The sequence below is a fragment of the Nipponia nippon genome, unplaced genomic scaffold (assembly GCF_047370975.1).
Source record: "Nipponia nippon isolate SJK-2023a ecotype South Korea unplaced genomic scaffold, ASM4737097v1 scaffold_23, whole genome shotgun sequence".
NCBI classification, from domain to species: Eukaryota; Metazoa; Chordata; class Aves; order Pelecaniformes; family Threskiornithidae; genus Nipponia; species Nipponia nippon.
The window spans coordinates 5,795,528-5,817,752 of NW_028262340.1; the positions used below are offsets into that span (position 1 = coordinate 5,795,528).

A 22,225-nucleotide genomic window follows, 5' to 3' on the forward strand; every position below is an offset into this window, starting at 1 on the left:
CACTCGAGTTTAACACAGGCTGTGCTCCCCTCTCTCACCCCATCCCAAATCTGGGAGGATCGATCTGAGCAACGGGGGGAAGCTTAGAGCATTGACCCTCATGAAGAGACTGCAGAAAGGCTGACAGTAATAAATCAATCATGAGGATTTCCCACAGTGGAAATACATGCAGGCACTTGCAGCCTTAAAAAAGTAATAATGGATTTTTCAATCAGCTTGGCATTTAATGTGTTGGTGACTGTAATAAACACGAACAAGCCATTAGACCCAGACAACATGTTTTCGCTTATTTAGCAACCATCCAGACTTTGACCAGCAGTTGCCTAAATAAATGCCACAGAAAAGCATAAAGCGTCTCTCTCTCCTTCTGGTCGCTCACTTACAGAGCTTACGAAGATTGCAATAGTATCCACAGCTCTGTTTCTGTGTGCGTGTACCCTGTCTGGAATAACAGAGCCCTCATCTCTGCTAGGGACATTCAAGCTCTTGTAATACATATCTTACTATCAGACAGCCTTGCGAACTGTCTCCCTGCCCCTTATCGATCCATATCTCTTTTTCCAACCCCCTTCCTGCATCTCATCTACTATTTTTTAAGTTTCTCTAAGACAAAGCCTCATCCGTTTGCTTGATTGCCTTCCAGCTCCCTGTGGAGGTATCTTGACAGGACCGGCAGGAGTGATCTTGTCCCCGCAGTACCCGGAGCCATACCCGCCGGGGAAGGAGTGTGACTGGAAGCTGACCGTCTCTCCGGATTATGTCATTGCCCTGGTATTTAATACGTACGTACCCGAGAGCTCTCTGGTTCCCCTCCTGTGGCTGCCTGCGGGGACGGGCAGGAGATACCAGCCGTGGGGCACCGCCTGGGTGAACTGGGTCTGCGTGGGAGTTCTTTGCTCTCTGAAGGAACCAAAGCAAGCCTGGTAGGGCTGTCCCGTAGTCCTGGGTAATCTGTTCTCAGAGGTTACCTGAATCTGGGAGGAGATGCACGTATTTCAGCTGTAGCTCCTCTTTGACATCCCCATGGTTTTACAGAAGATAACCATGGAACTGGTGCAGCATAGGGAAGCCCCTGCAGCAACACCGGCTTACGCTTTTGTGCTCTTGACTGTATCGCCAGTCCTCGAGTCCTTACATACGGAACAGAGACAGAAATGTCCCATACTTAGCCGAGGAGCTGTTTTGGGGCAGAATCAGTCTCTCAGCTATCTCGTCATACAGCCCATGAAGACCACAGTCTCTGTTGTTCTCCAGGGGCTGCTGTAACGTGCTCATACTTCAAGCACTCTTCCTTTGGCTTTGCAGCTTCAGTTTGGAGCCTGGCTATGATTTCCTTCATATCTACGATGGACCCGATTCTCTCAGCCCCCTGATCGGAAGCTTTTACGGCTCCCAGCTACCCGAGAGGATAGAGAGCAGCAGCAACAGCCTCTTCCTTGCTTTCCGAAGCGATGCATCAGTCAGCAACACCGGATTTGTCATTGACTACACAGGTAAGAGCGGTCCGGGGGTGCACCCAGCCCAGCTGCCTCAGCAAAGACGGGGGATTTTACCTGCGCTTGTTCTCAGGTTAAACCACCTAGCTGAACCAAATGGGAGAAGCTCTAGAAAATGTGGAAACCTCTCTTCAGGCGGTAATCCTGCTGTCTGTTTTGCCACCACCAAAGCTGATTAAGAGGCATGGGAGGGAAAATTGAGAGTTGGAGAGAGAGTATCCTTCAGGCTAGCAGAAGAGCCAGGGTACATAAGGTAGATAAGAGCAGTATAAAAGGACTGCTGTGTGGCTGCAGATCAGTCACATGTGGCTGCTTCTGTGTGGGGCTTTCATTAACAGAGAAGAAAGTTTTTATATCTCCCCCCCTTAAAGAAAATCAAGGGCGATTCCCAGAAAATATACATTTATGTGCAGGCTGTATTCTGTGTAATCTTTCTTGCTCCACACAGAATTTAAATAGTTCTGTCTTCTTAGTGAGCAGAACATGCTGCTTCGTTGCAGATTTGAGCTTTCAGAGTACTGGAGAATGTTGAACTGTTAACTGGTTATTAGGAATGCTCCTCATCGCTATGGATTTAAGATTTATTCTTAGTGGCAAGAGCGGCTTTGTCCAAGAAAAGGAGGTGCAGACATAGATAGCCGATATGGGATCTCGGTCTGAATTTTTGACACTGTCATTCAAGAGCGTACCAGGTGATTGGGTGGCTGTCTCGGGGGGCGAGGATCACGGAGGTGGCTGCTCAGCTCCCTTGAGTCAGTGGAGCTCTCCTGAAATACGTGCATTTTGCTTCACTTAAGATTCTAAAGCATCTACTTAAAAATTCACTAATAATTAGTAAAACGAACAGAATAGTTCACCGTTATTAGAGCAGTGGCTTTTTTTTTCTTGCTTGCTTGAGGAGGAAGTAAAACATTTTGGTGGCTTCAGCTCTAATGGTGAGAGACAGGGGCGGTGGTTAGAGTTCTCCCTGGGGGCTTTTAGCTCTCTGGCGATGGAGCAAGCTGAGAAGTGACAGACCTGGCACTGCTGTTCTGGGAGACGGGGAAAAAGGGAGGCTTTGGCAGAGCGTGTTCCTTGTTTGTGCATAGGGTAGGTGGAAGAATGGAGTTGTTACAAACCGTAGTAAAAAATATGCTCTGAAAAGCTGGATCTGATGAGCCAGGATTATGCAGAATGGAGAAGAGGATTAAAAACCGGGGAAAAAACAGGGTTGGAAAGAAATGATTCTTCAAGTCTCCTCTGGCCTATATGGACTGGTTTGCAGTATGGGGAAAAAAGCGTTGATGGCTTCAGATGTACTGGATGCGTGCCACTATGAAGCATGGCTTTGCATCCGTGGCGTACGCTCTGAAACAGGCTGTTGAGTCTTGTTGGCCCAACTGCGTGCTGTGGGAGCCGCGGTAGCTCGTGCTGGAGAGCTGATGGGCTGCTGCTGCTGCTGCTTTCTCCACGTGCTTGGGCAGTTCTCTCTTCCTATGCCCTGTCTCTGCTCTGTGGTTCCTCCTTTTGAATTGACCTGATCAGAGGTTAAATGACAGTGAAATGGCAATTCCTGTTAGTTATGCTGAACAGATGGATTTCCCTCTAGTGAAGTTATGAAACAATAAGACAAAGACAACCAACGCTGCTTAAGATTCCAGAGATTAAACGTTTTCTGCTCTCATTAGAATTAATTTTACTGAAAATTAAGTCTTGTGTTTTCTTCTTTTCCCCTTTCTTTTTGGGCAGCCAGAAAGCAGTTAACAAATGAAATCTCATTAAATTAGGGTGGTTGTGCGATGCGTTTTTCTCCTAAACACTCCTACGGCGTTAATCGCGCCTACATACTTCCCACAAAACCAAACTGCTGGGAGAAAAGAATGAGGCTTTAAGTTTGCTCATTAATTTCCCCACACTTTAAAAGGAACCTGGGATTCAAGTCTGAGAAGCAGCAGAAAATAGAACTTTGGGGAATCGAAGGAAGAAGAAAAGAAATGCAGGAGGGAGCATGTGTGAAAGAAAATCCAATACTGAGCTCGGCTCCTTGCCAGCGCGGAATCCCAAGTACAGCTGAAGACACCGTCTTCTCTCAGCCGGCTCGTCGTGTTTGGTCAGTGCTGCAGCCCGCGCGGGCTTCTGCCCCCAGCTCCCTAAATACCATATATCACCTGTGTCAGCTGTGTGTGAAATACTGTTAATTACCAGGGGCTTTGTAGTCCTCTTTTGGTAATGTTTAGGGAAAAAAAGCAAAGCAGCCATCTGTCAGTCCCTCCTTGAAATCCTGAATCTTCTCTGGGACTGGGACCGTGTTGCTAGCCTGCAGCTACGCTGTGCCGGGTGAATTCCAAACAGCCGCAGCACTTCGTTGGAAATTGTTGCAGGGGCAGTGGCTCTTCAAGAGAAAGTTGTCCTCTGGGGCCAGGAGGAATGGAGAAAACAGAGAGAGAAGAATGAATTTGGCTTTTATTATGCCAGTTTTTGCATAGAGCATGACAGCGAGAGTGAAGTGGGAATGCAGCAATGCCGTAGAAAGGTGTTGGAGGGCAGCTCTTCAGCCAGGCAATTTCCCAGTTTAGCTACACTGATACAGTACACCAGCAGGATCTCTGGTAGATGAACTCCTATCTTTTGCTTTGCACCGATGATGCCCTGCCAGCTGTGCGGCAGAACGAAAAATCAAACGAAGGTTACCAGCAAAGAAACCATAAGCATGCTTTCCCCACACACACTTAAATTTACAGAGGTTTGGTTTACTGCCTGTGTGAAGCCTTGGGTTGATTCACAGGGTCAGGTGAAACTTAAATGCAGTAGTTTGGGATGTCAGCTGAGGAGGAATTTATTCTTGGGATGATTTAGCAGTAGGGAGTAGATTTTTTGGGTTCAGGCTGATTCCTGACAAGGAAGACGTGCTCTGCTCAGGCATCCCGTTCAAGGTCTGTTGAAGTTACCATAATCTTTAACCAAGTGCTTATTTGCAACACCAGCTTAATTAATGTTATCCGTCCTGTGAAAGCAGTGTGCTGCGTTCGTAGCAGGCTCGCTTGAGCCCAGCAAGCATTAGTCTAACAAAGCAGAAGGGTAAGTTCTTGATTACAAAATAGGACAGTTACAAAGCAAAAGCTTAACCATAGGAAAGAGATGGCTTGCAATATTCCTAGAACTTATCTCTTGTTCCAGTTGTTGCTTAAGAATTCTTTTAAGTGTCTCAGCTACAGAAAACGAAGGTTTTTAACTCAGTATCTCTACATGTATTATCTTCTGAACAGAGAGAATAATTGTGTGTCTTAGCTATACTTGGGAGATTTCTGGTTACAGAGCAGCACTGGATAAGTTTCAAAAACTGTTTCCAGTCAATTTAAAAGCCCCCTTGGTTTGAGGGTCTTCCATGAAGCTGCCATTGCCAGAAAATGCTACCGGAGACTCTTTTAAATTTGGCCAGGGATTCATCTCTAAAGTGAAGATGATCTTTTCTCATTGGGAAATCATCCGAATTCCAATAGTCGGTTTGCACTGCGGCATCTCACAAACCACAGATTTTATTAAGACGCATTTTATGTATTCATAGACTGATACTTTTAAACGGAGACCACACTTTGTTAGTAACGTAAAGGGCAGGCTAGTCGTTTGGAGAGCTTTTCCCAAATTATCCCCCCCGCCTATATATTTTGTGAGCGTTGGGGACCTGTTGTCATGGACAGAGAAGTGGGTCAGACTCCATCAGTCGCTGCCTCCTTCCGAGCAACGTGTCCTGAGGGGTCGGTGCCGGATGGGACCCACGTGCGTGTTTAGGTTTGGCTCCCCAGGCCTGGGGCAGAGGGTAGGAAGGGGTTTCCAGGTTGGATGCTCCAAAGCGGGAGGTTTTCTCATGCTTTTTAGGACTACCTGTTTCCGCTGTGGGCCAGAAGTGAAGAGGCGTGAAATTGAAAGCAAATGAAGCAAAACTGATTACTTTTCACCTTTCCAAAGGAATGAGAGGGGAAAAAAAGAACACCAAACCCCAGGCCTTATTTCAAATCTGTTATTATTTCGCCAGAACTGTTTTGCCCATCCTGAGCTTATAAGCATATATTCAGCATTACTTATGGATTATTTAAGGTGGAAATTCCTCACAGAAACACTATTCTGTAAAATCCTTTGGAAGGCAAGCTGTTTAAAAACATCCAGTTCTGTTTGCTGTTAAAACAGTCAGAAGTGGGAGATGATGCTCGACCCTAAGACGACTTGTATTTGAAAAACAGATCTGTCCTTTGGAAAAGGACATTTAGTCCATTTAGCTGGGCTGAGTCGGAGGATACTGGGCTCCTGGCGAGCTGGAGTGGCAGCAGCCAAGCTGCTCGGGATGCCAAGGCTGCCCCTGGTCCGGAAGATCCTAATGTAATTTGTCCTGACTTCAGTATATGATGACTGTTGCAGAAAAAGGAGTCTCCTGGACAATTTCTCCTGGTGTTGCTTTAAGGCTTAGCTCTTAATAAAGGCTTGCACGTGTTCACAGACATGGAGTTCATGATGCACTGGAGGGACAGCTGCGCTCCGGTGAAGCTGTTCTCAAACATGCAGATGAAAGCCTGACCTCCTGGTCTAGGAGCTCAGGCAGGCTTTGAGTTTTCCTTGGGAAAGGAGAGGGGAAGCACAGAAAATTTCTGCTTTCTGTGGACTAATGAGCCAGTTCTCATGGCATTTTTGTCTTGACTCTTTTCTAAGCATTTGGCAGCCTGAATCCATGTTAATTGGGACATCAGGGTAAAGTTCTCAATTTCTGAAGTGAAAATAAGATGTTAATTCTAAATGGGCAAGCCGTGCTGTACTCACTTCATAGCCTAATAAATCAAAGGCTGGAAAAGCTGTGGCTTTCCCACATCCCTCTACAAGTCTTTTGCTGTCACCACGCAACCAAATGCTTCCTTAAAGTTGAGCTCCTGCTTCCCTTTGTAGCCTGCTGCTGAGGATCGTCGGGGCAGGTCAGTGTTCAGCTGGAGGTATGCGTAGGACTAGTGTGTCAGGACGCATCGTCCTCGAAGGTGAGTGGTGTCCCTGAAGGCACGGACCCTCAAGGGAACAGAGAAACAGTTAAGAATAAGGAAAACACAACAAAAGCAGTGGGGCTGGTGCTCAGCGATCAGCCACCACCCTTTTTTCAGCCGTCGACAGAGTGACTTGAGCACTGAGTGTCATGATTTTTCAAAGCAAGAGCAGAGGCTGAGATCAAGCACATGGCTAAGACATCTGACAGCCGGGTGGGAGGCTGATTGACAGGTAGAAGGCACATCAACTTGTTAGATGAAAGGCAGTGAGACTGTTCAAAATAACAAGAGAGGCATAAAGTGGTCAGAAGGAAAGCCGTTGGGTGCAGCTTTTGTATGAAAGTGTCTAAAAGTGAATATTAACAATTCAGAGAAATAAAGGCTTGCAGAGTGAAAAAATATTTTGGAAAAGTAGATGAAGCATGTACACTTGCAAATGGCTCGTGTGCTACAGTGGACTCTGGGCCATGCGGCTGCACTGCTCGTCTCCAGTGCTCTGGTTGACGGCTGCCCAGAAGCAGTTTGTCACCTCTGGGGACCGTGATGACCAGTCTGCACAGGAATGGTCCACGGGCTCGCAGTGATGGTAAAGGCTCGCTTCTCCAGCTATGGCTGATGTCTCACAAGCGTAAGGATGAATGAGGAGGGAATGTGTTCATCTGAGCTGACCAGAGAGACAAGGGCTTTGCTTTCCAGTGCTGTGACTGAAACAAGCTTTTTGGTCCTGATGTCTTACTCGCCATAATCAAGAATTCTCTGTTGTGTCCGGCTCCTGTCCCAGCAGGACCTACCGTCAGATCCCACACAGGACATAATGGGATAAAAATATTTGTTGACTTCTTTTGCCTTAGAACCCCAGTCTTCTCCATCGTGTTCTGAGTATCAAAGCTCTCTTTTGAATGCTGCAGTAATTATGCTTCTAGGCACATGTGTGTCCCTTCCCAGGATCAGATAAACTGGAACTGGTTGCTGAAAGGAAAAGTGGCTTGTACAAAGTTCGTGCAGCAAGATACCACTAACACAGAGGAGAACCCAGGACTTCACAATTTAAAGTTTGATGGTACAAGTGTGTGATGGTCTGTGAGGAGCATTGAGGGCTGACCAGTCTGTGGCTCCCAAACTAGGGAACTGGTGTTCTAGGAAGAACCAGTGGCCTCACTTCTGCGTTTCAGGACAGCTGCTCCTGGCGGAAACATTTTGCGTCCTTTTGTGCTCTGCTTACCTGGGTCACTAGCTAGTGGTACAGCTGTAGTGCGAAGGAAACTGTAGAGCTAAGCCTATTTTTCACTGCAAACAAAGAAACAAAAGCAAGATCTGGGGGCTTCACTGTTTTCTGCTTCTTCCTCCACCCCTTCCCCAAATACTAAAAGCCCATGATTTAATGCTTAAACACATTATAATTGTTCACAGACCCACTGCTCTCAGAAAAGCCCTCATCTTTAATGAGCAATTTCCAAATGACAAAAGAGCAGGATTAATCAAAGCCTCTCATTATATTTCATGCAGGAAAAAAGGAAGAAAAAAAGCCAAAAAAGCCCTCAGAAGAAGAAGGAAAGAAATATCCAAGTCCTGACAGCTCTGTAGTCTTTACTGGAATTTTCATATGTAAATAGGGTTTTTAACTCTGCAGGGCATAGCGAACAGAGAGAAAAATGTCTTCATTTTGTCTAACTGCTTGTAATCATTTTGCCATAATTGCAGCCATGCTGCACATCTGGAGAGTCAACCAGCTAGCACATGGCACTCTGTATTTCCATGGTGAGAGCAGGCAGCTCTTGGATACGGGAACGATAGGAGCCAAGGAGATAATGTGAACAGATGTAGCACATCTAAAATGTGTTGCATGTTCAATCTGTGTTTATTTGCCCTGGTTTGCAAAGTTCCTTTGCAGCCTGTCCCCTATGCAAGAAAGGAGAGCGAGTGTAGATAGTTAAAGCTTTGCCTCGTTGATTGGATTTTGGGTACCAGTAAATATGTGCGTGAACTGAAGCCTTCCTTCTTCCCATATACTTGTGCTGGAGCTGAGCATCAGAGAATGGTCTGGACCAGAATCTGACCTGTATAATTCCCCAGATTCAGCAGCATGAGGGAATGCTTGCAGTCTAAACTCTGCCAACGGTAATAGTCTTTACAATATGCTTAAGTGAGGTTACCAGATAAGAAAAGCCAAAAACCATGCCGTTGACCAAAATTTGAGAGTAGCTGTATCAGACCAATAAAGATCTTGGCAATTCTCTCTTGCAGAAAATCCCCGGGAGTCATGCTTCGATCCCGGATCAATTAAGAATGGCACACGAGTGGGTACAGATCTGAAGCTGGGATCTACCATTACCTACTACTGTGACGGAGGGTACGACATTGAAGGGGTCTCCACGCTGACGTGCGTAATGGGAGGGGATGGAAAACCCACGTGGAACAAACCTCGACCTACCTGTACAGGTAAGGCCCAAGGGGAAAAGGTGAGTAGAGAATGATCTGCCTATCACCAGACCCTCCAGCAGTTTATCCTAATGCAAGCCTTGATGTTGCATTTGCGTAGAGCTGCTTGCAAGGGGACAGAGGTGTTTTTTCCTCAGCATTTCATAATTTTTCATTTTTTTTAACACTCTGAGATCAGGAGGAGCTAATTTATATGAAGTTTCTTGAATCTTCTTTTGAAGGAGAGAGAAGACTGGATAGAACACATTATCTGCATGGCAAAACCTGGGTCCTAGTGCAGGGCAGGATTCAGGAAGCCACTTAAGCATTTGCTTGACCTGATCCCTGCTAATCAAAGCCCTTAAGCATGTGCGTTCCTGAGCAGGGTCAGAGTTTACTGAGAAAACAGAAGGCAGTTTTTTCTTAGGGGTTCTGTGGTTTTTTTGTTTAGTTTTCTGGCTTAATGAGAAAAGGGTTTAAGTGGTGGGTTTGCAGTCAGACCTTCTTAATCTGAGAAGTGAGTCAAGAGACAGCCGTCAGTCTGCGGTGACTGGAAGAGGGAAATCTCTGACTGGGAAAGGCGCTGGTGGGGAGGATGCCGTTCCCGCTGGAGCCAGGCTCCCGCTGCTGAGAAAGGGTGAAGAGAGTAGGAGCTCATCCTGCCAGGTCCTGAGCTTTAAGGTCAGGTGGAGAGCGGTGCAAATCCCACATTAGGCTACAACACCATACGTGTTATCCCTTAGCCTTGCCTGGTCTTGATAATTAAATGTGAAGCAGGCATGAACTCAGGCTAGGATAAGCCTTATTGTTCTTAATAAGAACTTGCAGCGCGAGCTGCACTACCCGACGCGTGGAATCGACGGTGGCTGGGGGCAGCTGGCATTGCAGAGCGTTACAGCGCGTGGGCAGGCGTGGATCTGAAAGCAGCAGGGAAAAGGCTGACGTTTCAAGGCAGGCTTTGGCAGGGGTACGCTCGGTGAGCTCCTCTTGACTTTCTCTTACAGCACCCTGTGGCGGTCAGTACACGGGCTCGGATGGCATCGTCCTCTCTCCAAATTATCCCCAGAACTACACCAGCGGACAAGTCTGCTTGTACTTCATCGTTGTGCCGAAGGACTATGGTATCGGGTTTGGGTGGTTTTTTGAAAATCTGTCCTACTGTCTGTGCAACTCTCTTGTTTGGGTTTTTTCTTTGTTTGTTTGAACAAAGCAGTAGAATAAGTGCATCTATAAATGGAGATAAGGGAGACTGGAAAATACTAAGTGGCACTGTTGGATGCTATTTATATTTTGTCGTAGTCTGTAAGGATGGTGGGAATTTTCTGAATTTCAAAATCTATCAAAAATGAGAGGACAAAAAAAAAACCAAACCTAACAAAAAACACCATCTTGTGATTCCCTTTCTAATTCCTGCACTATATCCAGTCATGCAGAGTTGAAAAATCAGCAAAAAATAATTCATGGTGATTAATGCTCGCAGCAGACTCAGAGGACCTCCGAGAGTACAAAATGTATTTGCCATAAACACATGCTAACTGTGGTGCTAAATAATCTGTCTGAGCAGAGAAGCACAAAAATGGATAGTGTTGTGGATGTGCAGCTATGGTACTTATAACTAATTTTTATTTTTTAAATAACATGTAAATTAAATTTTAAAACTAGATCCAAACAAAAGCCACATCCATTTAAACGGACCGGCGTTCTTTTTGTAGAGTTCAGTGCTGCTTAATTTTGGTCAGAGCTTGAACACAAGAATGATCGATGTTCTAGAAACCTTTGAGGCAGCTAGCTGGATATTAGTGCTGGTTAACATATTTTCTTTTTGAAGGGAATTTGAAGTTCTTAAAGAGCACTTGCACTGAGAGGTGCAGACCGTCTGGCAGGTGAAGGTCTCTAAATTCTGTTATTTGATGCTGCTTCTCAGTGCATTGCATCGATCCGGTCTGTCCCTACGGCCTTTTCAGCTGTTTGTGATTTCCTTTGCTCAGATAGCAAGGGGGGGCATGAGGCCACCACGCACAGGCATCAGTTACGAGCTCCTTTCCCTGGAATTGTCCTTCTGCCGGCGTGCGTGTAGGTTACAGCCGAGTTCCTGGATCCAACTGGTGAAATGTCTCACTGTTCTCTTACACCTCCTAACCTGTTTTATTATAGCAGATCTTGATATTGTCTTAAGAAACACAATAGCTAGAAGGCGAGACAGTCTTGATCTGCAAGTCTGACTTCTGCCTACAGTCGGATGACAGCTAAATTAGTTTCTCTTCTCCACCTGCTACCTTTCAATAGCTTCATTAAAAACAAGCAGGAAAACCATTAGTAGTGAATGTTACGCGTTTCCCATCTCCTTCACTTCTCAGATTCTGCGTACAGCAGGCATCAGGGTGTGCAATCGTCACTTTTTCAGCGTTCCCAGCATCAAAGCCGTGCTGGAAACCTGAATGTGCAGGAAACAAATGTCGTAGCTTGGTGGATGATGAATTTCACAGCGAGAGAGCTCTCAGCTTGTGAATCTGCAACTGGGCACTTACAACTTGAAAATGCAAAGCTAGGAGAGGAGACAAAGGGGAGGAAAACATCTAAGTGCAGATTTGGGAGGAAAAAAAAGTTACTATATTCTGAAAAATAAAGATAAGTAACTAAAGTCTCTTTGTGCTAGCTAAAAAAATGCTCTGATCCTCTCATTATTATTTCTTCCCTTTTATAAGCTCTGCCTGCTCCTAGGTGCATTTACAATGTATGCAGTAAGACCCAGAGGACTGCACGGCTCCCCCGTTAGCAGTCTCTGTAGGCAGGCTTAGGACTGACTGTTAATAAAATTGCGGGTGTCCTCCCTCCCTAGCAGTGGTCCTCCCTGACCGGAGAGGTTCAATCTAGAAATTAAGTTCTTCAGGGCAGGGATTGTTATTTTGTTCAGGTTTCGTACAATGCCTAACCCAACGGGAGCCCGCTTCATGAGAGAGGTTCAATACAAATAATAAATAATAATTATCAGTTGGAGAAATTACATACCTTGTGTTCTGTAGGCAGGCAAATGGGATGATTCATAAAAGAATCCCTTTCGGCCTATGAATCAGTGTTAAAGCGTTCTGGCAAGCGAACACGGGGGAGGCTGGTTGCTGCTTCTGTTATGCCTACTTTGTGGATAAATAAAGGGCTCCCATCTTCCAGGGCTGTCAGTCAGGCCCTTTTTATCTTTGCCAAGCTCCTGAAATAAAAGAAGCTGAAATGCCCCGGCTCCAGGCCCTGGTTGTGCGGGGACGGCGGCGCGGCTCGTCCCGCTGCCCGCCCCGACCGGCGCTCCCTCTCTCTGCAGTGGTCTTTGGGCAGTTTGCCTTCTTCCAGACCGCGCTCAACGATGTCGTCGAAGTCCACGATGGCCCCAACCAGCACTCGCGGCTCCTCAGCTCCCTCTCGGGCTCTCATACAGGTAGGGAACGTGTCCCTGTTGCTGCTGGGAAAAACAAGCTAAAGATACAGCCTGCCTTTTAACGCCTTGCTCCGTGCAACCCATTTGTGTAGCTAATGCTGTAATCTCTCTCTCTCTCTCCTGTTTTATCTCTTTCTCATTATCTAGGTGAATCATTACCGTTAGCTACCACCAACCAGATTCTCATCAAATTTAGTTCCAAGGGTCAATCTACAGCCAAAGGTTTTCATTTTGTCTACCAAGGTGAGTACAGTTGTGTTCTGGAGATGTCCTCAGGTTGGTCCCGAGATAGCGGTCAAAAATACAGTGATGTCTTGAAGCGTCCTGAACTGCTTTTGGTGTCTGCGGTCCTTGCACACTTTCTGTCTGAGCAGGAAATATCACAGGAGATGAAGATTATTTTGGTAGCAGTGAACTTGCAGGGCTGTCTGGCTCCTGTAGGTACTTCATATTCAGACCTTCCATTTTCACTCAGCCTCAACCCTCGCGCATCCCAGGATTAGTATCTGAAGTATCTCATTGAATCATGCCCTGAGTACACAGTGAGTTCTTGAGATTGATACCCAAGCAATTCTTCCCACTGGCGTTTTAGCACATTTTCTCAGTGTAAGCAGCTGAACACTTGTCTAGCAGCTCTGTGAAATCCTTCCTCTCTGCGTGTCATAGGCTTAGGTCTCCTGCTGTCAAACTTTTGCCCCTTGATCCTTTCAGTAACAGCTTGCATTGCATTGGGCGAGTCCCACTTAGAGATTTTAAAGTAGTAAATAGAAAGTGATGCACAGAATAGTGGGGAAACAGAAGGGCTTTCTCACCCACATGCTTTGTATAGTTATCTGTGGTTCAGCCAAGCTTTTACGTGCACATTACTGTGAAGTGGGGACAGACAGCAGAGGCAACCTGTGCCTTCTCTGGGGGCGAAGTGAAGCATGGTTTGGATTTTATAGTATCCAGAGATCTGTTCTCTTGAATTTCTGCCTAATTATTGTAAAACAACTGTAGTTCTGATAGTAATCTTTAAAGATTTCAGCAAAGCAAAGGTTTTGATGAAATCAGTAAAGATTATCTCCTCCCTCCTGCATGCTAATTATGAGCTGCACACTCTTCAGTGATCTCTGCATGGAAAGCAAGAGTGAAAGAGCGAGCCAGCCCTGGTTTTCATCTGCCTGGCCAGGCTCTAATGGCGTTTACTCTCATTTTTACACAAACGAGGGGTTCTCTCTCCCAAAGCCTCCCCCATCCAGTGATGCACGTGTATGGCAAGTTCCCCCGAGGCGGAGGAGTCGGACGCCTGAAGCAGCATGTGGAAGGCAGCCTGAAGTGGGGAGCGGAGCTGCAGGGTCGAGCACACAGGCACGATTTCTTTCCGTGGTTTGGAGAGAGGCCGAGCACACGCTCGTTGGTCACAAATGGCTGAGCTGGGTTTATCTGAGCAGGGGTACGGTTCCCTCAGTAGTTTGGCTATCTTGGATCTGCCCAAAGCAGTCCATCGTCATGAGGGGCTCCTTCCCGCCTCTCCGTTCCCCTCCCCAGACCACGGACACACTGCAGCTTCTTGCTGGTCATCTTGCGTGATGCCTTTGACAGTGGGTTTGACATTCATCTCTGAATCAAATTAAAATCAAACAATATAGCTAACGTGCTCATCATCTTCGCATTTTCCCCCCTCCCAGCAACTCAGGCATTAAACACTAATAAATCGTAAAGCACCTCAGAGAAAAATATAAATTGATTTCTTCCTCAGCGATAGACATTTCTTTGACTCATTTTTCCCCTCGCATATCTGTCATTTCTTTCTTTGACTGTTGTTTCCAGTATCAAACAGGAATGCAGGCAATTTCAACAGCTGGTGATGCGGCATCACAACTTAAATTCCCCTTTTCTTTCTCTTACCCTTCTCATCATGAAGAAGATTGTTTAAAATTGCCGTCCTTTATAGTAACGAGTGAGCCGAGAAACTTAAAGGGTTTTCCGCTGAGGCTCTGGCATTATATGGCAAACCAGCTTTTTGGAAAGTCGTTGCTGAAGGCCTTTGGTTTCCGATTTAGAAATGACCTCTCTGATGTGATAAGTTTTCTGAAGGCAAACAGTCTCATCTTAGCAAGCGTGCGTAGTTCTGTAATGTCCTAGCTGCTTTTATTTCAAGTATCACTTGAATTGGCACAAGCTCGAATGAAATGTTATTTCTTCTCAATGGTCATGTTTTGATTCAGCCACTCTTGGAGTTTAGGTATAATCCGATTCCTGTGTTGTTTCTAATGGATCTTTAATTTGGCACTTAATATTTCCAAAATGTTTGCTCTGACCATTTTTTGTTTTGTTTTGTGTTTTTGCTTTGCAATCTGCTGGTTTCCCCTGTCTGCAATGGAAGCGGTTCCTCGGACCAGTGCCACCCAGTGCAGCTCGGTCCCAGAGCCTCGCTACGGCCGGCGGCTGGGCAGCGACTTCGCGGTGGGGGCGGTGGTGCGGTTCGAGTGCAGCGCTGGCTACGCGCTGCAGGGCTCCCGGAGCATCGAGTGCCTCACCATGCCCGGGGCGCTGGCTCAGTGGAACGTTTCGGTTCCCACCTGTGTGGGTAGGTATCTTTGCGTTTGGGGGAAGAAAAGGCAAAACAGTTCAGCAGTTTGGGCTAGAAAAATAAATTGTGTCCTTTGGGATGGGTAAAAAAAAAAAGCAACCAACAACAAAAAAAAAACCAAAACACCAACGAAACAAAAAAGCCTGTTTTACACCTCTTACATGCAGTAGCCAGGCCTGCCTGTGAACAAGGACAGTTAACCCCAAATGTCAGGGAAGGGACCTTTTGATCCAAGACTCAGTTGTGCGATCTGGGACAGCATCTAGAATAAATTAGATCTGCCTGAAAGCTGCTTTCACCTTCTTTGGAGGAGAGCGGTTCCTAAAGAACCGGTGTTGCGGGCTGATGTACCCAGTGTTCCCCACACCTCAGGACCCTGCTGCTTGTGTTAGAAGTTATATGAGAGATTTACTGAAAAGAGGATTGTTCATACAAATCTTATCCTTAAATCATGAGCCAATTCTGCTTGCTTTTTTGTCCACGGGCAGATGTTTTAAAGAGAACGTTTTCATATAAAGCCAAGCCGTTCCGTGCTCAAGCATTACTTTGCCTATTTCAGTGCCGTGTGGTGGGAATTTGACTGAACGCAAAGGAACCATCCTGTCCCCTGGCTTCCCGGAGCCGTACCTGAATAGCCTGAACTGCGTGTGGAAGATAACAGTCCCCGAAGGAGCAGGGATACAGGTACAGTGTAGGCAGCTGTGGCTGCAGCACGAGCTGGAGAGGAGAACGCACGGTATCTGGGGCACTTACAGAGGCCACGTGTTACGAAGTTGCTGCTCCTCACAGGAAAGAGATTGGTTGAATGTGTAATTCTCCGGAATCAGATGTTCATTTACACTATGACTGCCAAAAGCGGGTAATATTTCAATAGATTTTTGCCTCCTGGAGGCACTCTCCATGGGAAATCAACTGGAGCCATGTGGCTGTTCTGGTGTAACAAAATAATTGTGGTATTTTGGGCATATTTCTTTATACTGCTTAATTATGCAATGTTGAAAGCAATGTAAGCTACACCAAGGAAGAGTTGCTTGCTCGGAGTGCCTGCGTGGATTTGTTATGCCAGCAGAGTTGCCGCGGTATGATTATACAATTACAGCTTTGCTGTTCATTGTCTCCAGGTAAATGAGCTCTCTCTTCAGGTCTTTTTGTGGTCCTTATCATTCCTCTGCAGAAATAGTCATGCAAACTAGAGCATGTTGAGAATTAAGCCCGACATCAGAGACCAAACCTTAGATAAAGTTCCCATTCAGCACATATGTGCCTCGTCCTCACAGAAAGCGTCTCGCACTGCGTTGCACTGTCATCAGCGGACGCACAGGAGATGGGTTCTTTAACAGGTTCATTCATTCCCCAGGCCTCATTATCGGAGGGTTTCTTTCTTCTTTACACCACTTTGCGAGGGTTTTGTTCATTAAGTGCTTTTATTTCTCTATCATATATTTCGCTAATAGACTTGTAGGCGGGTTCCTCTCTCTCTGCGGCACTCAGAGCTGTTGGCACGCAGCAGTTGTGTTTCTCTCAATGGTTTTATTGAAACATCGGCTCTGCCTTGCTGGATTACAGTTCTGCTCTCCCAGAGGAGATTCTTGCCTGGTGCCACCATCATAACTCAAACCGAAACCTGGGCCTGGGTCTGGGATGGCAGAGCTGGTGGGAGCAGCACCGGGGCCTTCACCGCAAAACGGCACAAGCCTGGAATAATATTTTGTGCCTTCTTCCAGGCTTTCGCTGTGTCCAGTCCAGCAAATTCTGCTCCACTCTCTGTGTTTGAAGCCATTTAAAATAGTGTTTCCAAAACCCTCAGAGCTCACTGTTGATACCTTCCTGGTCATCTGAAATTTTAGCCGTTCTCAAAACCCCCAAATGGCAGGAGGATCCATTTAGCTCAGCAAAACATCTGAACAGTTGAGGCAGTTTGCAAGTTGCTCGGGACTCCTGGGATCGGCAGGTGATAATTCACTTAATTTTTAAAGCGATGTAATGGATGTCTGTATTCTGCACTGCCATGTTCTGAATGCAAACCCTCGCTGCCACTTCTCAGCCCGCGGAGCTGTTTTTGCACGTCTGCTAAGCTTAGAGGAAAGCGAGTATTATAGCGGGCTGTTAAAAGCATGTCTTTATTCATAAGTACTTGTTTCTCACCTCTTTGGTTGTGCAAATGCAGCGCTCTAATGTAAAACTGGAAAATGTAATGCCAAAGTGTTTTAAAGGTTTGGGTTTTGGTTGGTTTGGGTTTTTTTCTCTTTTTCCCCCCCTTCCTGCTGCATGTGATCTTGCAAGGGGAACAGATATTTTGGGGTCTGACACAGAATGCGTGCAAACAAAAACGTGTATGTATCCTGTGGCTGAGCTCTAACGCCGCCAGAGCCGTAGGTTCAGTTTCTAGGTCTAGAGTGGGAAGATTTTGTTCAAGGGCTGGACCGTGGTCCTTCAGCGTTGACCCCTTCCTCTGGTGCTTGGCGAGAGTCCGTGTGGACCCGCACCAGCGCTGGGGGCTCCAGCTCCAGCTGTGCTGGGGTCGCCACGCCATCGGTGTGCCGAGGGACCCGCCGCCCCTCGGCTCTGCCCTTAGACGCGGGCCAGTCATGGGACGACATCTTCCCTCGGCATCAAACCAGGTCGCATCAGCTCGTGACTTCCACTGGAAGTCTTCTATGGGGAAGAAAGGCACGGCGAAAGGTATTGGCCCCCCTGGAAGTAAAACAGCCACAGCGAAGCCCTGTGCAGGAGCTGTGGGGTTGGGGGCAGCCCAGAGGCAGGGTGATGGCCACAGAGCTGGACCCGCCGTGCTCCCACCCAGCGGCTGCGTAACCTGCCTCGCTTCCCCGGTCACCTGCCTTTGTGTGTGAGATGTTCTCAGTTATTAGATACTAATTTAAGCATCAGTTTACCCTCATTTTGTACAACAATTAAAGGTTAAACAGCCGTAAATCAGAGGAGGAGGTAAAATTAAAGCTTTCTTGGTAGCGGCGAGTCACTGGCAGGATTTTTATGTAATCAGTGTACGAGCTAGCACTTCTGCCATGAATTATTCATTCCTGTAGCAAACCTTCCTGAGTGAATTAATTTATATACATGGCAGTAAATAGATGCAGATCCCTTGTGAATCCACATGTCAGACTTGAATTAGGACCTTAAAAATGTTTATTCCGTTAAGTTGGGGGGCGAGGAGGATAAATAATTTAGAAAATGTAAGAGCAAATAAAATGTACGTTCTCAATCCGCATTCTCTTTCAATAATGTAAATCACAATAGGGGTGTAATTATGCAGGCTGAAAGGTATTGACTTGGTCAGTGTGATCAGTAATGGCTCTGCAGGGGTCACTGCAATTTCTGCTAGATGAACTCCACTCATTTTTTGGGAAAAAAAAACTTTGCAGGAACTTTATAGCCTGCTTTATTATTCAGAATAAATCAAGGAGGAAAAAGGTTCAAATGGCAGAAATAATGGGGTTTGGGATTTTTTTATTATTATTTTTAAATGTGTGTGTGTTTTATTTTATGTTTAGCAGGGCAAAGGCAAGCAAGCTATTTGGAGTGGATGAGTAAATACAGAGTAAGAACACTGCAGGAAAAACGGGAGGGGGGGTCACAGAATTACCAGAGGGAAGGGGGAGTGTGTGTGCGTGCACGTGCCTGCGCAGATGTGTGCGTGCAGTTGGGATTTGCAGGGCACTGAAATCTCTCCACAGCGTTCAGTCCGGTGAATGCGTCCCGCTGAGCTCTGTGCTTAAGGGAGTGACTCTATTGAATTCAACAGGACGACTGCAGATCAGAAGCATTAGGCTTAGTAGGAAATCTTCATCCAAAGAGACCTCAAAGAATGGAGGCTCTGCAGTAAGCAGATGTGTGAAGGCTGGGAGTGAAGGGAAATCTGCCTGCCCCAATTACCGAAGCTCGGCGTTCTCCCCAAACCCACTGGCAGCGGTGCCGAACAACTGCGGCTTTTGCCGCATGCCAAGAAATGAAGCCTTTTGTTTGGGGCCAAGTTGTACGAGTCATTTATGCTCCTGATTTGTCTTTAAGGGTCCTTTTTTAGGCTGTTGGCCTAGAAGTTTAATGTGAGGTACCCAGTGTTTGAAAATTTCATCTAGAGCTTACAGATTAGAGCTGTTTTTTTGCCAGATGCTGTTGGCTTTCTCTCAGGTTTGCTGTCTGACTCTCTCGGGCTGTTCACCAAACTTCATCTACAGCACGGCTTAGTTTTGTTAATGGGACAGTGAATACTTAGAACTCCCAGTATTTAGGAATAAAGGCAGAATCCATTTCAATGGTAATCAAGGAAAACAAATCTGTGCAATTACATGTCGATCTTTGCTCAAGCGTAAAAGCTGTTTTTCAATGTAAATGCAAATTTATCAGATCTCATGATGTTCCTCATTTGAGGATTGCATCTGTGTTCTGAGTCAAATTACTTCCTTAAGCCTCCAGGCCTTACGGGGCAGGGCAGAGAAAGGTGGGAGATTTGAAAATGCAATTTGAGTGATTTGACCAAAAGCTGAGAAACAAGGCAGTTGCAGAAACTTCCTTGGATTAAAAAATCTTGTGGTCTAATGGGGGTTTCCTTGTTTTAATTTTACCTCTTGGGTTGGTAGTGGTTGCTTTCATTTGAAAGTGTTGCAGAGGTCTTCAGGGATTTCTCAAAACAGAAAAAAAAAAGGCTCAGATTCTCAGCTGCTGTAAATTAGCCATGAAATTACAGGAGCTCTCCCTTTGTGGCAGCAGAAGACGGCACCCCGATACAGAAGTTTGGAATGTGGAGCTTGCTGGAAAATAGCCGTATAGCCCCAGCAGCGGTAGTCAAAGGCAGGAGGTCTCCAAGATTTGCCAGTGCGTTAGCACAGATAAATAGCAGTGCTGACTTAAAGCCCCAGGGTGTGTTGCTAACGTTATTAGTGGCCCTTTCGTTGATATTATTTTCATTCATTAGCATAATTGCAGGAGTTGTACTGTTACTTTTTTCTTTTCAGATCCAGGTGATCAGTTTTGTTACTGAGCAGAACTGGGATTCCCTGGAAGTGTTTGATGGAGGAGATAACACGGCCACCATGCTGGGAAGTTTCTCTGGTACGTGTTCAGCATCGTGTTCAGAGAAGCCCATCAGTGCATGGTTAATTCCTATTTGCGTCAGCTGGACTTCACGGACGTAAAATTAAAGCGTATGCTTAAGTGCTTCAAAAACTCAGAATAGATTTAAGCATGTGCTTAAAGGGAATCATATGCTTTGTTGAATTGGGAATTTGACTACTGTCTTCCTGCAGAAAATGTTCATAGAGCGCCTTAAACGCAGAACCAGTGGATTAGGTTTGGGGTTTTTTTGCAAAAGCCCACGAGCACTTCCACAGCCTGGAAGCGGGAGTTCCCGCGGCGCTGCTGGGTTGTGTGGGGTTGGCTCAGACCACTGCGCTCGGCAGGTTAACCTAACCTGGCCAGTTTGCACCAAAATGGATGAATGGCTGCAAAACCACTTTTCTTTTGCTTGGTAGTGAGGACTGTGGCTTTTAGCAGAGCAGGGAGTAGCAAGCAGCCCAAGAGCATTGTAAAGCTGTCAAAAAGCAGAGCCACTTGCAAACCGATGGCTCGATTCTTGCTTATTTAATGAACAAATGTGTTCAAAGTGCTTTGAGGTTGGTAAGGAGAAGGGTCATGCGTAAAGACCAGCAGACTGCTCCCAGCGCTGCGTTTGGGGTAGAACTGCCTCAACCTGGTGCTGCAACAGCTTCCAGGGAATGAGGCAGGAGAAGGAATCCGGACCTTACGGGGGACCTGCGCTCCACCCAAGCTGTTTCTTATCACCAGTTCCCTTCTCGATGCTTTTAGTCTGTCTGGTCTGTAAGTGGTAAAACTTCACATGATGAAATTCATCAGTAGACTTTGAAAAGGCCATTGCGGAGAGGCCTTGGGTATTTCTCAATTGGCCTCATTAGAACCCGATCAAAACCAACAGAGCTTGTTAAGTTAAAGGACTTTCTGTTCTCAGCCTCTTCTGCAGCTAGTCTCTGAGGACACGGAGGAGGAAAAAAGAATCCTCTTCAGTGTCTTTGTGCACCTCTTGTTTTCCCAGGAACTACAGTGCCTGCGCTGCTGAACAGCACTTCAAACCAACTCTATCTGCATTTCTATTCGGATATCAGCGTCTCTGCTGCTGGCTTTCACCTGGAATACAAAAGTAAGAGCAATTCAGCCTTGATTTCACCGTTCCTCTGAGCAGTGGGGAAATGGTTACGGAGCTGTTGCCGTGTAGAAGTGGAAGCTGCTTAGTGGGGAAGCAGCGGTGAGCTTAAGGCCCATGCTTATGTGGTTCCCTGCTCTCAAGTTGCAGAGAGGGAGTGAACATTAAATGGAGAACAGATGCAGCAGAGGAGACGTGGGGTCATGGGGTGACCCGCATCGTGCTGCTGCTGCACTTTGTAGCACCTCTTTGGTCTCTGTGTTGTGGGGCAGGAGGAGTTGTGGAGGCCAAAGTTTTAAAAATTCATGGAGAGTTGGCCTGTTCACCACAGTGCTGTAATCTTTGCTCGGGAAGTGGCTAAAATGCTGCTTGCCAGAGGCTGGGAGGGACTGCCTGCTCTTTGCATTCAATATTGGTCATTGCTGGAAACAGCATGCAGGGCTAGACAGATCTTATAGAATCATAGAATCGTTTAGGTTGGAAAAGACCTTTAAGATCATCAAGTCCAACCGTTAACCCAGCACCACCAAGGCCACCACTAAACCATGTCGTCAAGCACCACATCTCCCCGGCTTTTAAATACCCCCAGGGATGGGGACTCAACCCCTGCCCTGGGCAGCCTGGGCCAGGGCCTGACAGCCCTTTCGGTGGAGAAGTTTTTCCTAATATCCAACCTAAACCTGCCCTGGCACAACCTGAGGCCATCTCTTCTTGTCCTATCGCTTAATTCTTGGGAGAAGAGACCGACCGCATACAGTCCGGCAGCAGCACAGACAGCGTACAAGCAAGCGGGTGCAGAATAGCAGCTCTCAGCTCTGTTCAGCACATCTAAATTGAATGTTTAGCTCGCAGTCAGGGAAGCGAGCAGGCTCGTCCATTTGCAGCGTACTAAAGACGTGGGTGCGACAGGGCCGGTCTGGTCTTTGTGCAGCTCTCAGGGGACGGGTTAATGCGTGGTGATGGTCTGGCTCTCTTCCTGCGCTGGTAGCAGTGATGGTGAGCTGATGCGAGATGTGCTGGGACTGTTGTCTCTGTTCACACAATCTTCCTTGGGGCAATGCAAACATAATTGTTTCTCGCTGGACGCCGTGTCTGGCAATTGGTTCTGATCACGGATCTTGTGTTTGTCTCTGA

The 22,225-nt window shown here is 46.5% G+C and overlaps 1 protein-coding gene across 1 annotated transcript in view; it reads left to right on the forward strand.

The window, feature by feature from the left end:
• The window catches only part of CSMD2 (CUB and Sushi multiple domains 2), a 345,266-nt gene that overhangs the window by 259,275 nt on the left and 63,766 nt on the right, over positions 1 to 22,225 (forward strand). The window contains exons 29-38 of the mRNA XM_087760834.1: positions 644 to 782; positions 1,306 to 1,493; positions 8,741 to 8,935; positions 9,919 to 10,035; positions 12,228 to 12,341; positions 12,489 to 12,584; positions 14,710 to 14,913; positions 15,476 to 15,600; positions 19,890 to 19,986; positions 20,984 to 21,088. Coding sequence (XP_087616960.1) covers positions 644 to 782; positions 1,306 to 1,493; positions 8,741 to 8,935; positions 9,919 to 10,035; positions 12,228 to 12,341; positions 12,489 to 12,584; positions 14,710 to 14,913; positions 15,476 to 15,600; positions 19,890 to 19,986; positions 20,984 to 21,088 — 1,380 coding nt within the window. The remainder of the gene's footprint in view (positions 1 to 643; positions 783 to 1,305; positions 1,494 to 8,740; positions 8,936 to 9,918; positions 10,036 to 12,227; positions 12,342 to 12,488; positions 12,585 to 14,709; positions 14,914 to 15,475; positions 15,601 to 19,889; positions 19,987 to 20,983; positions 21,089 to 22,225) is intronic.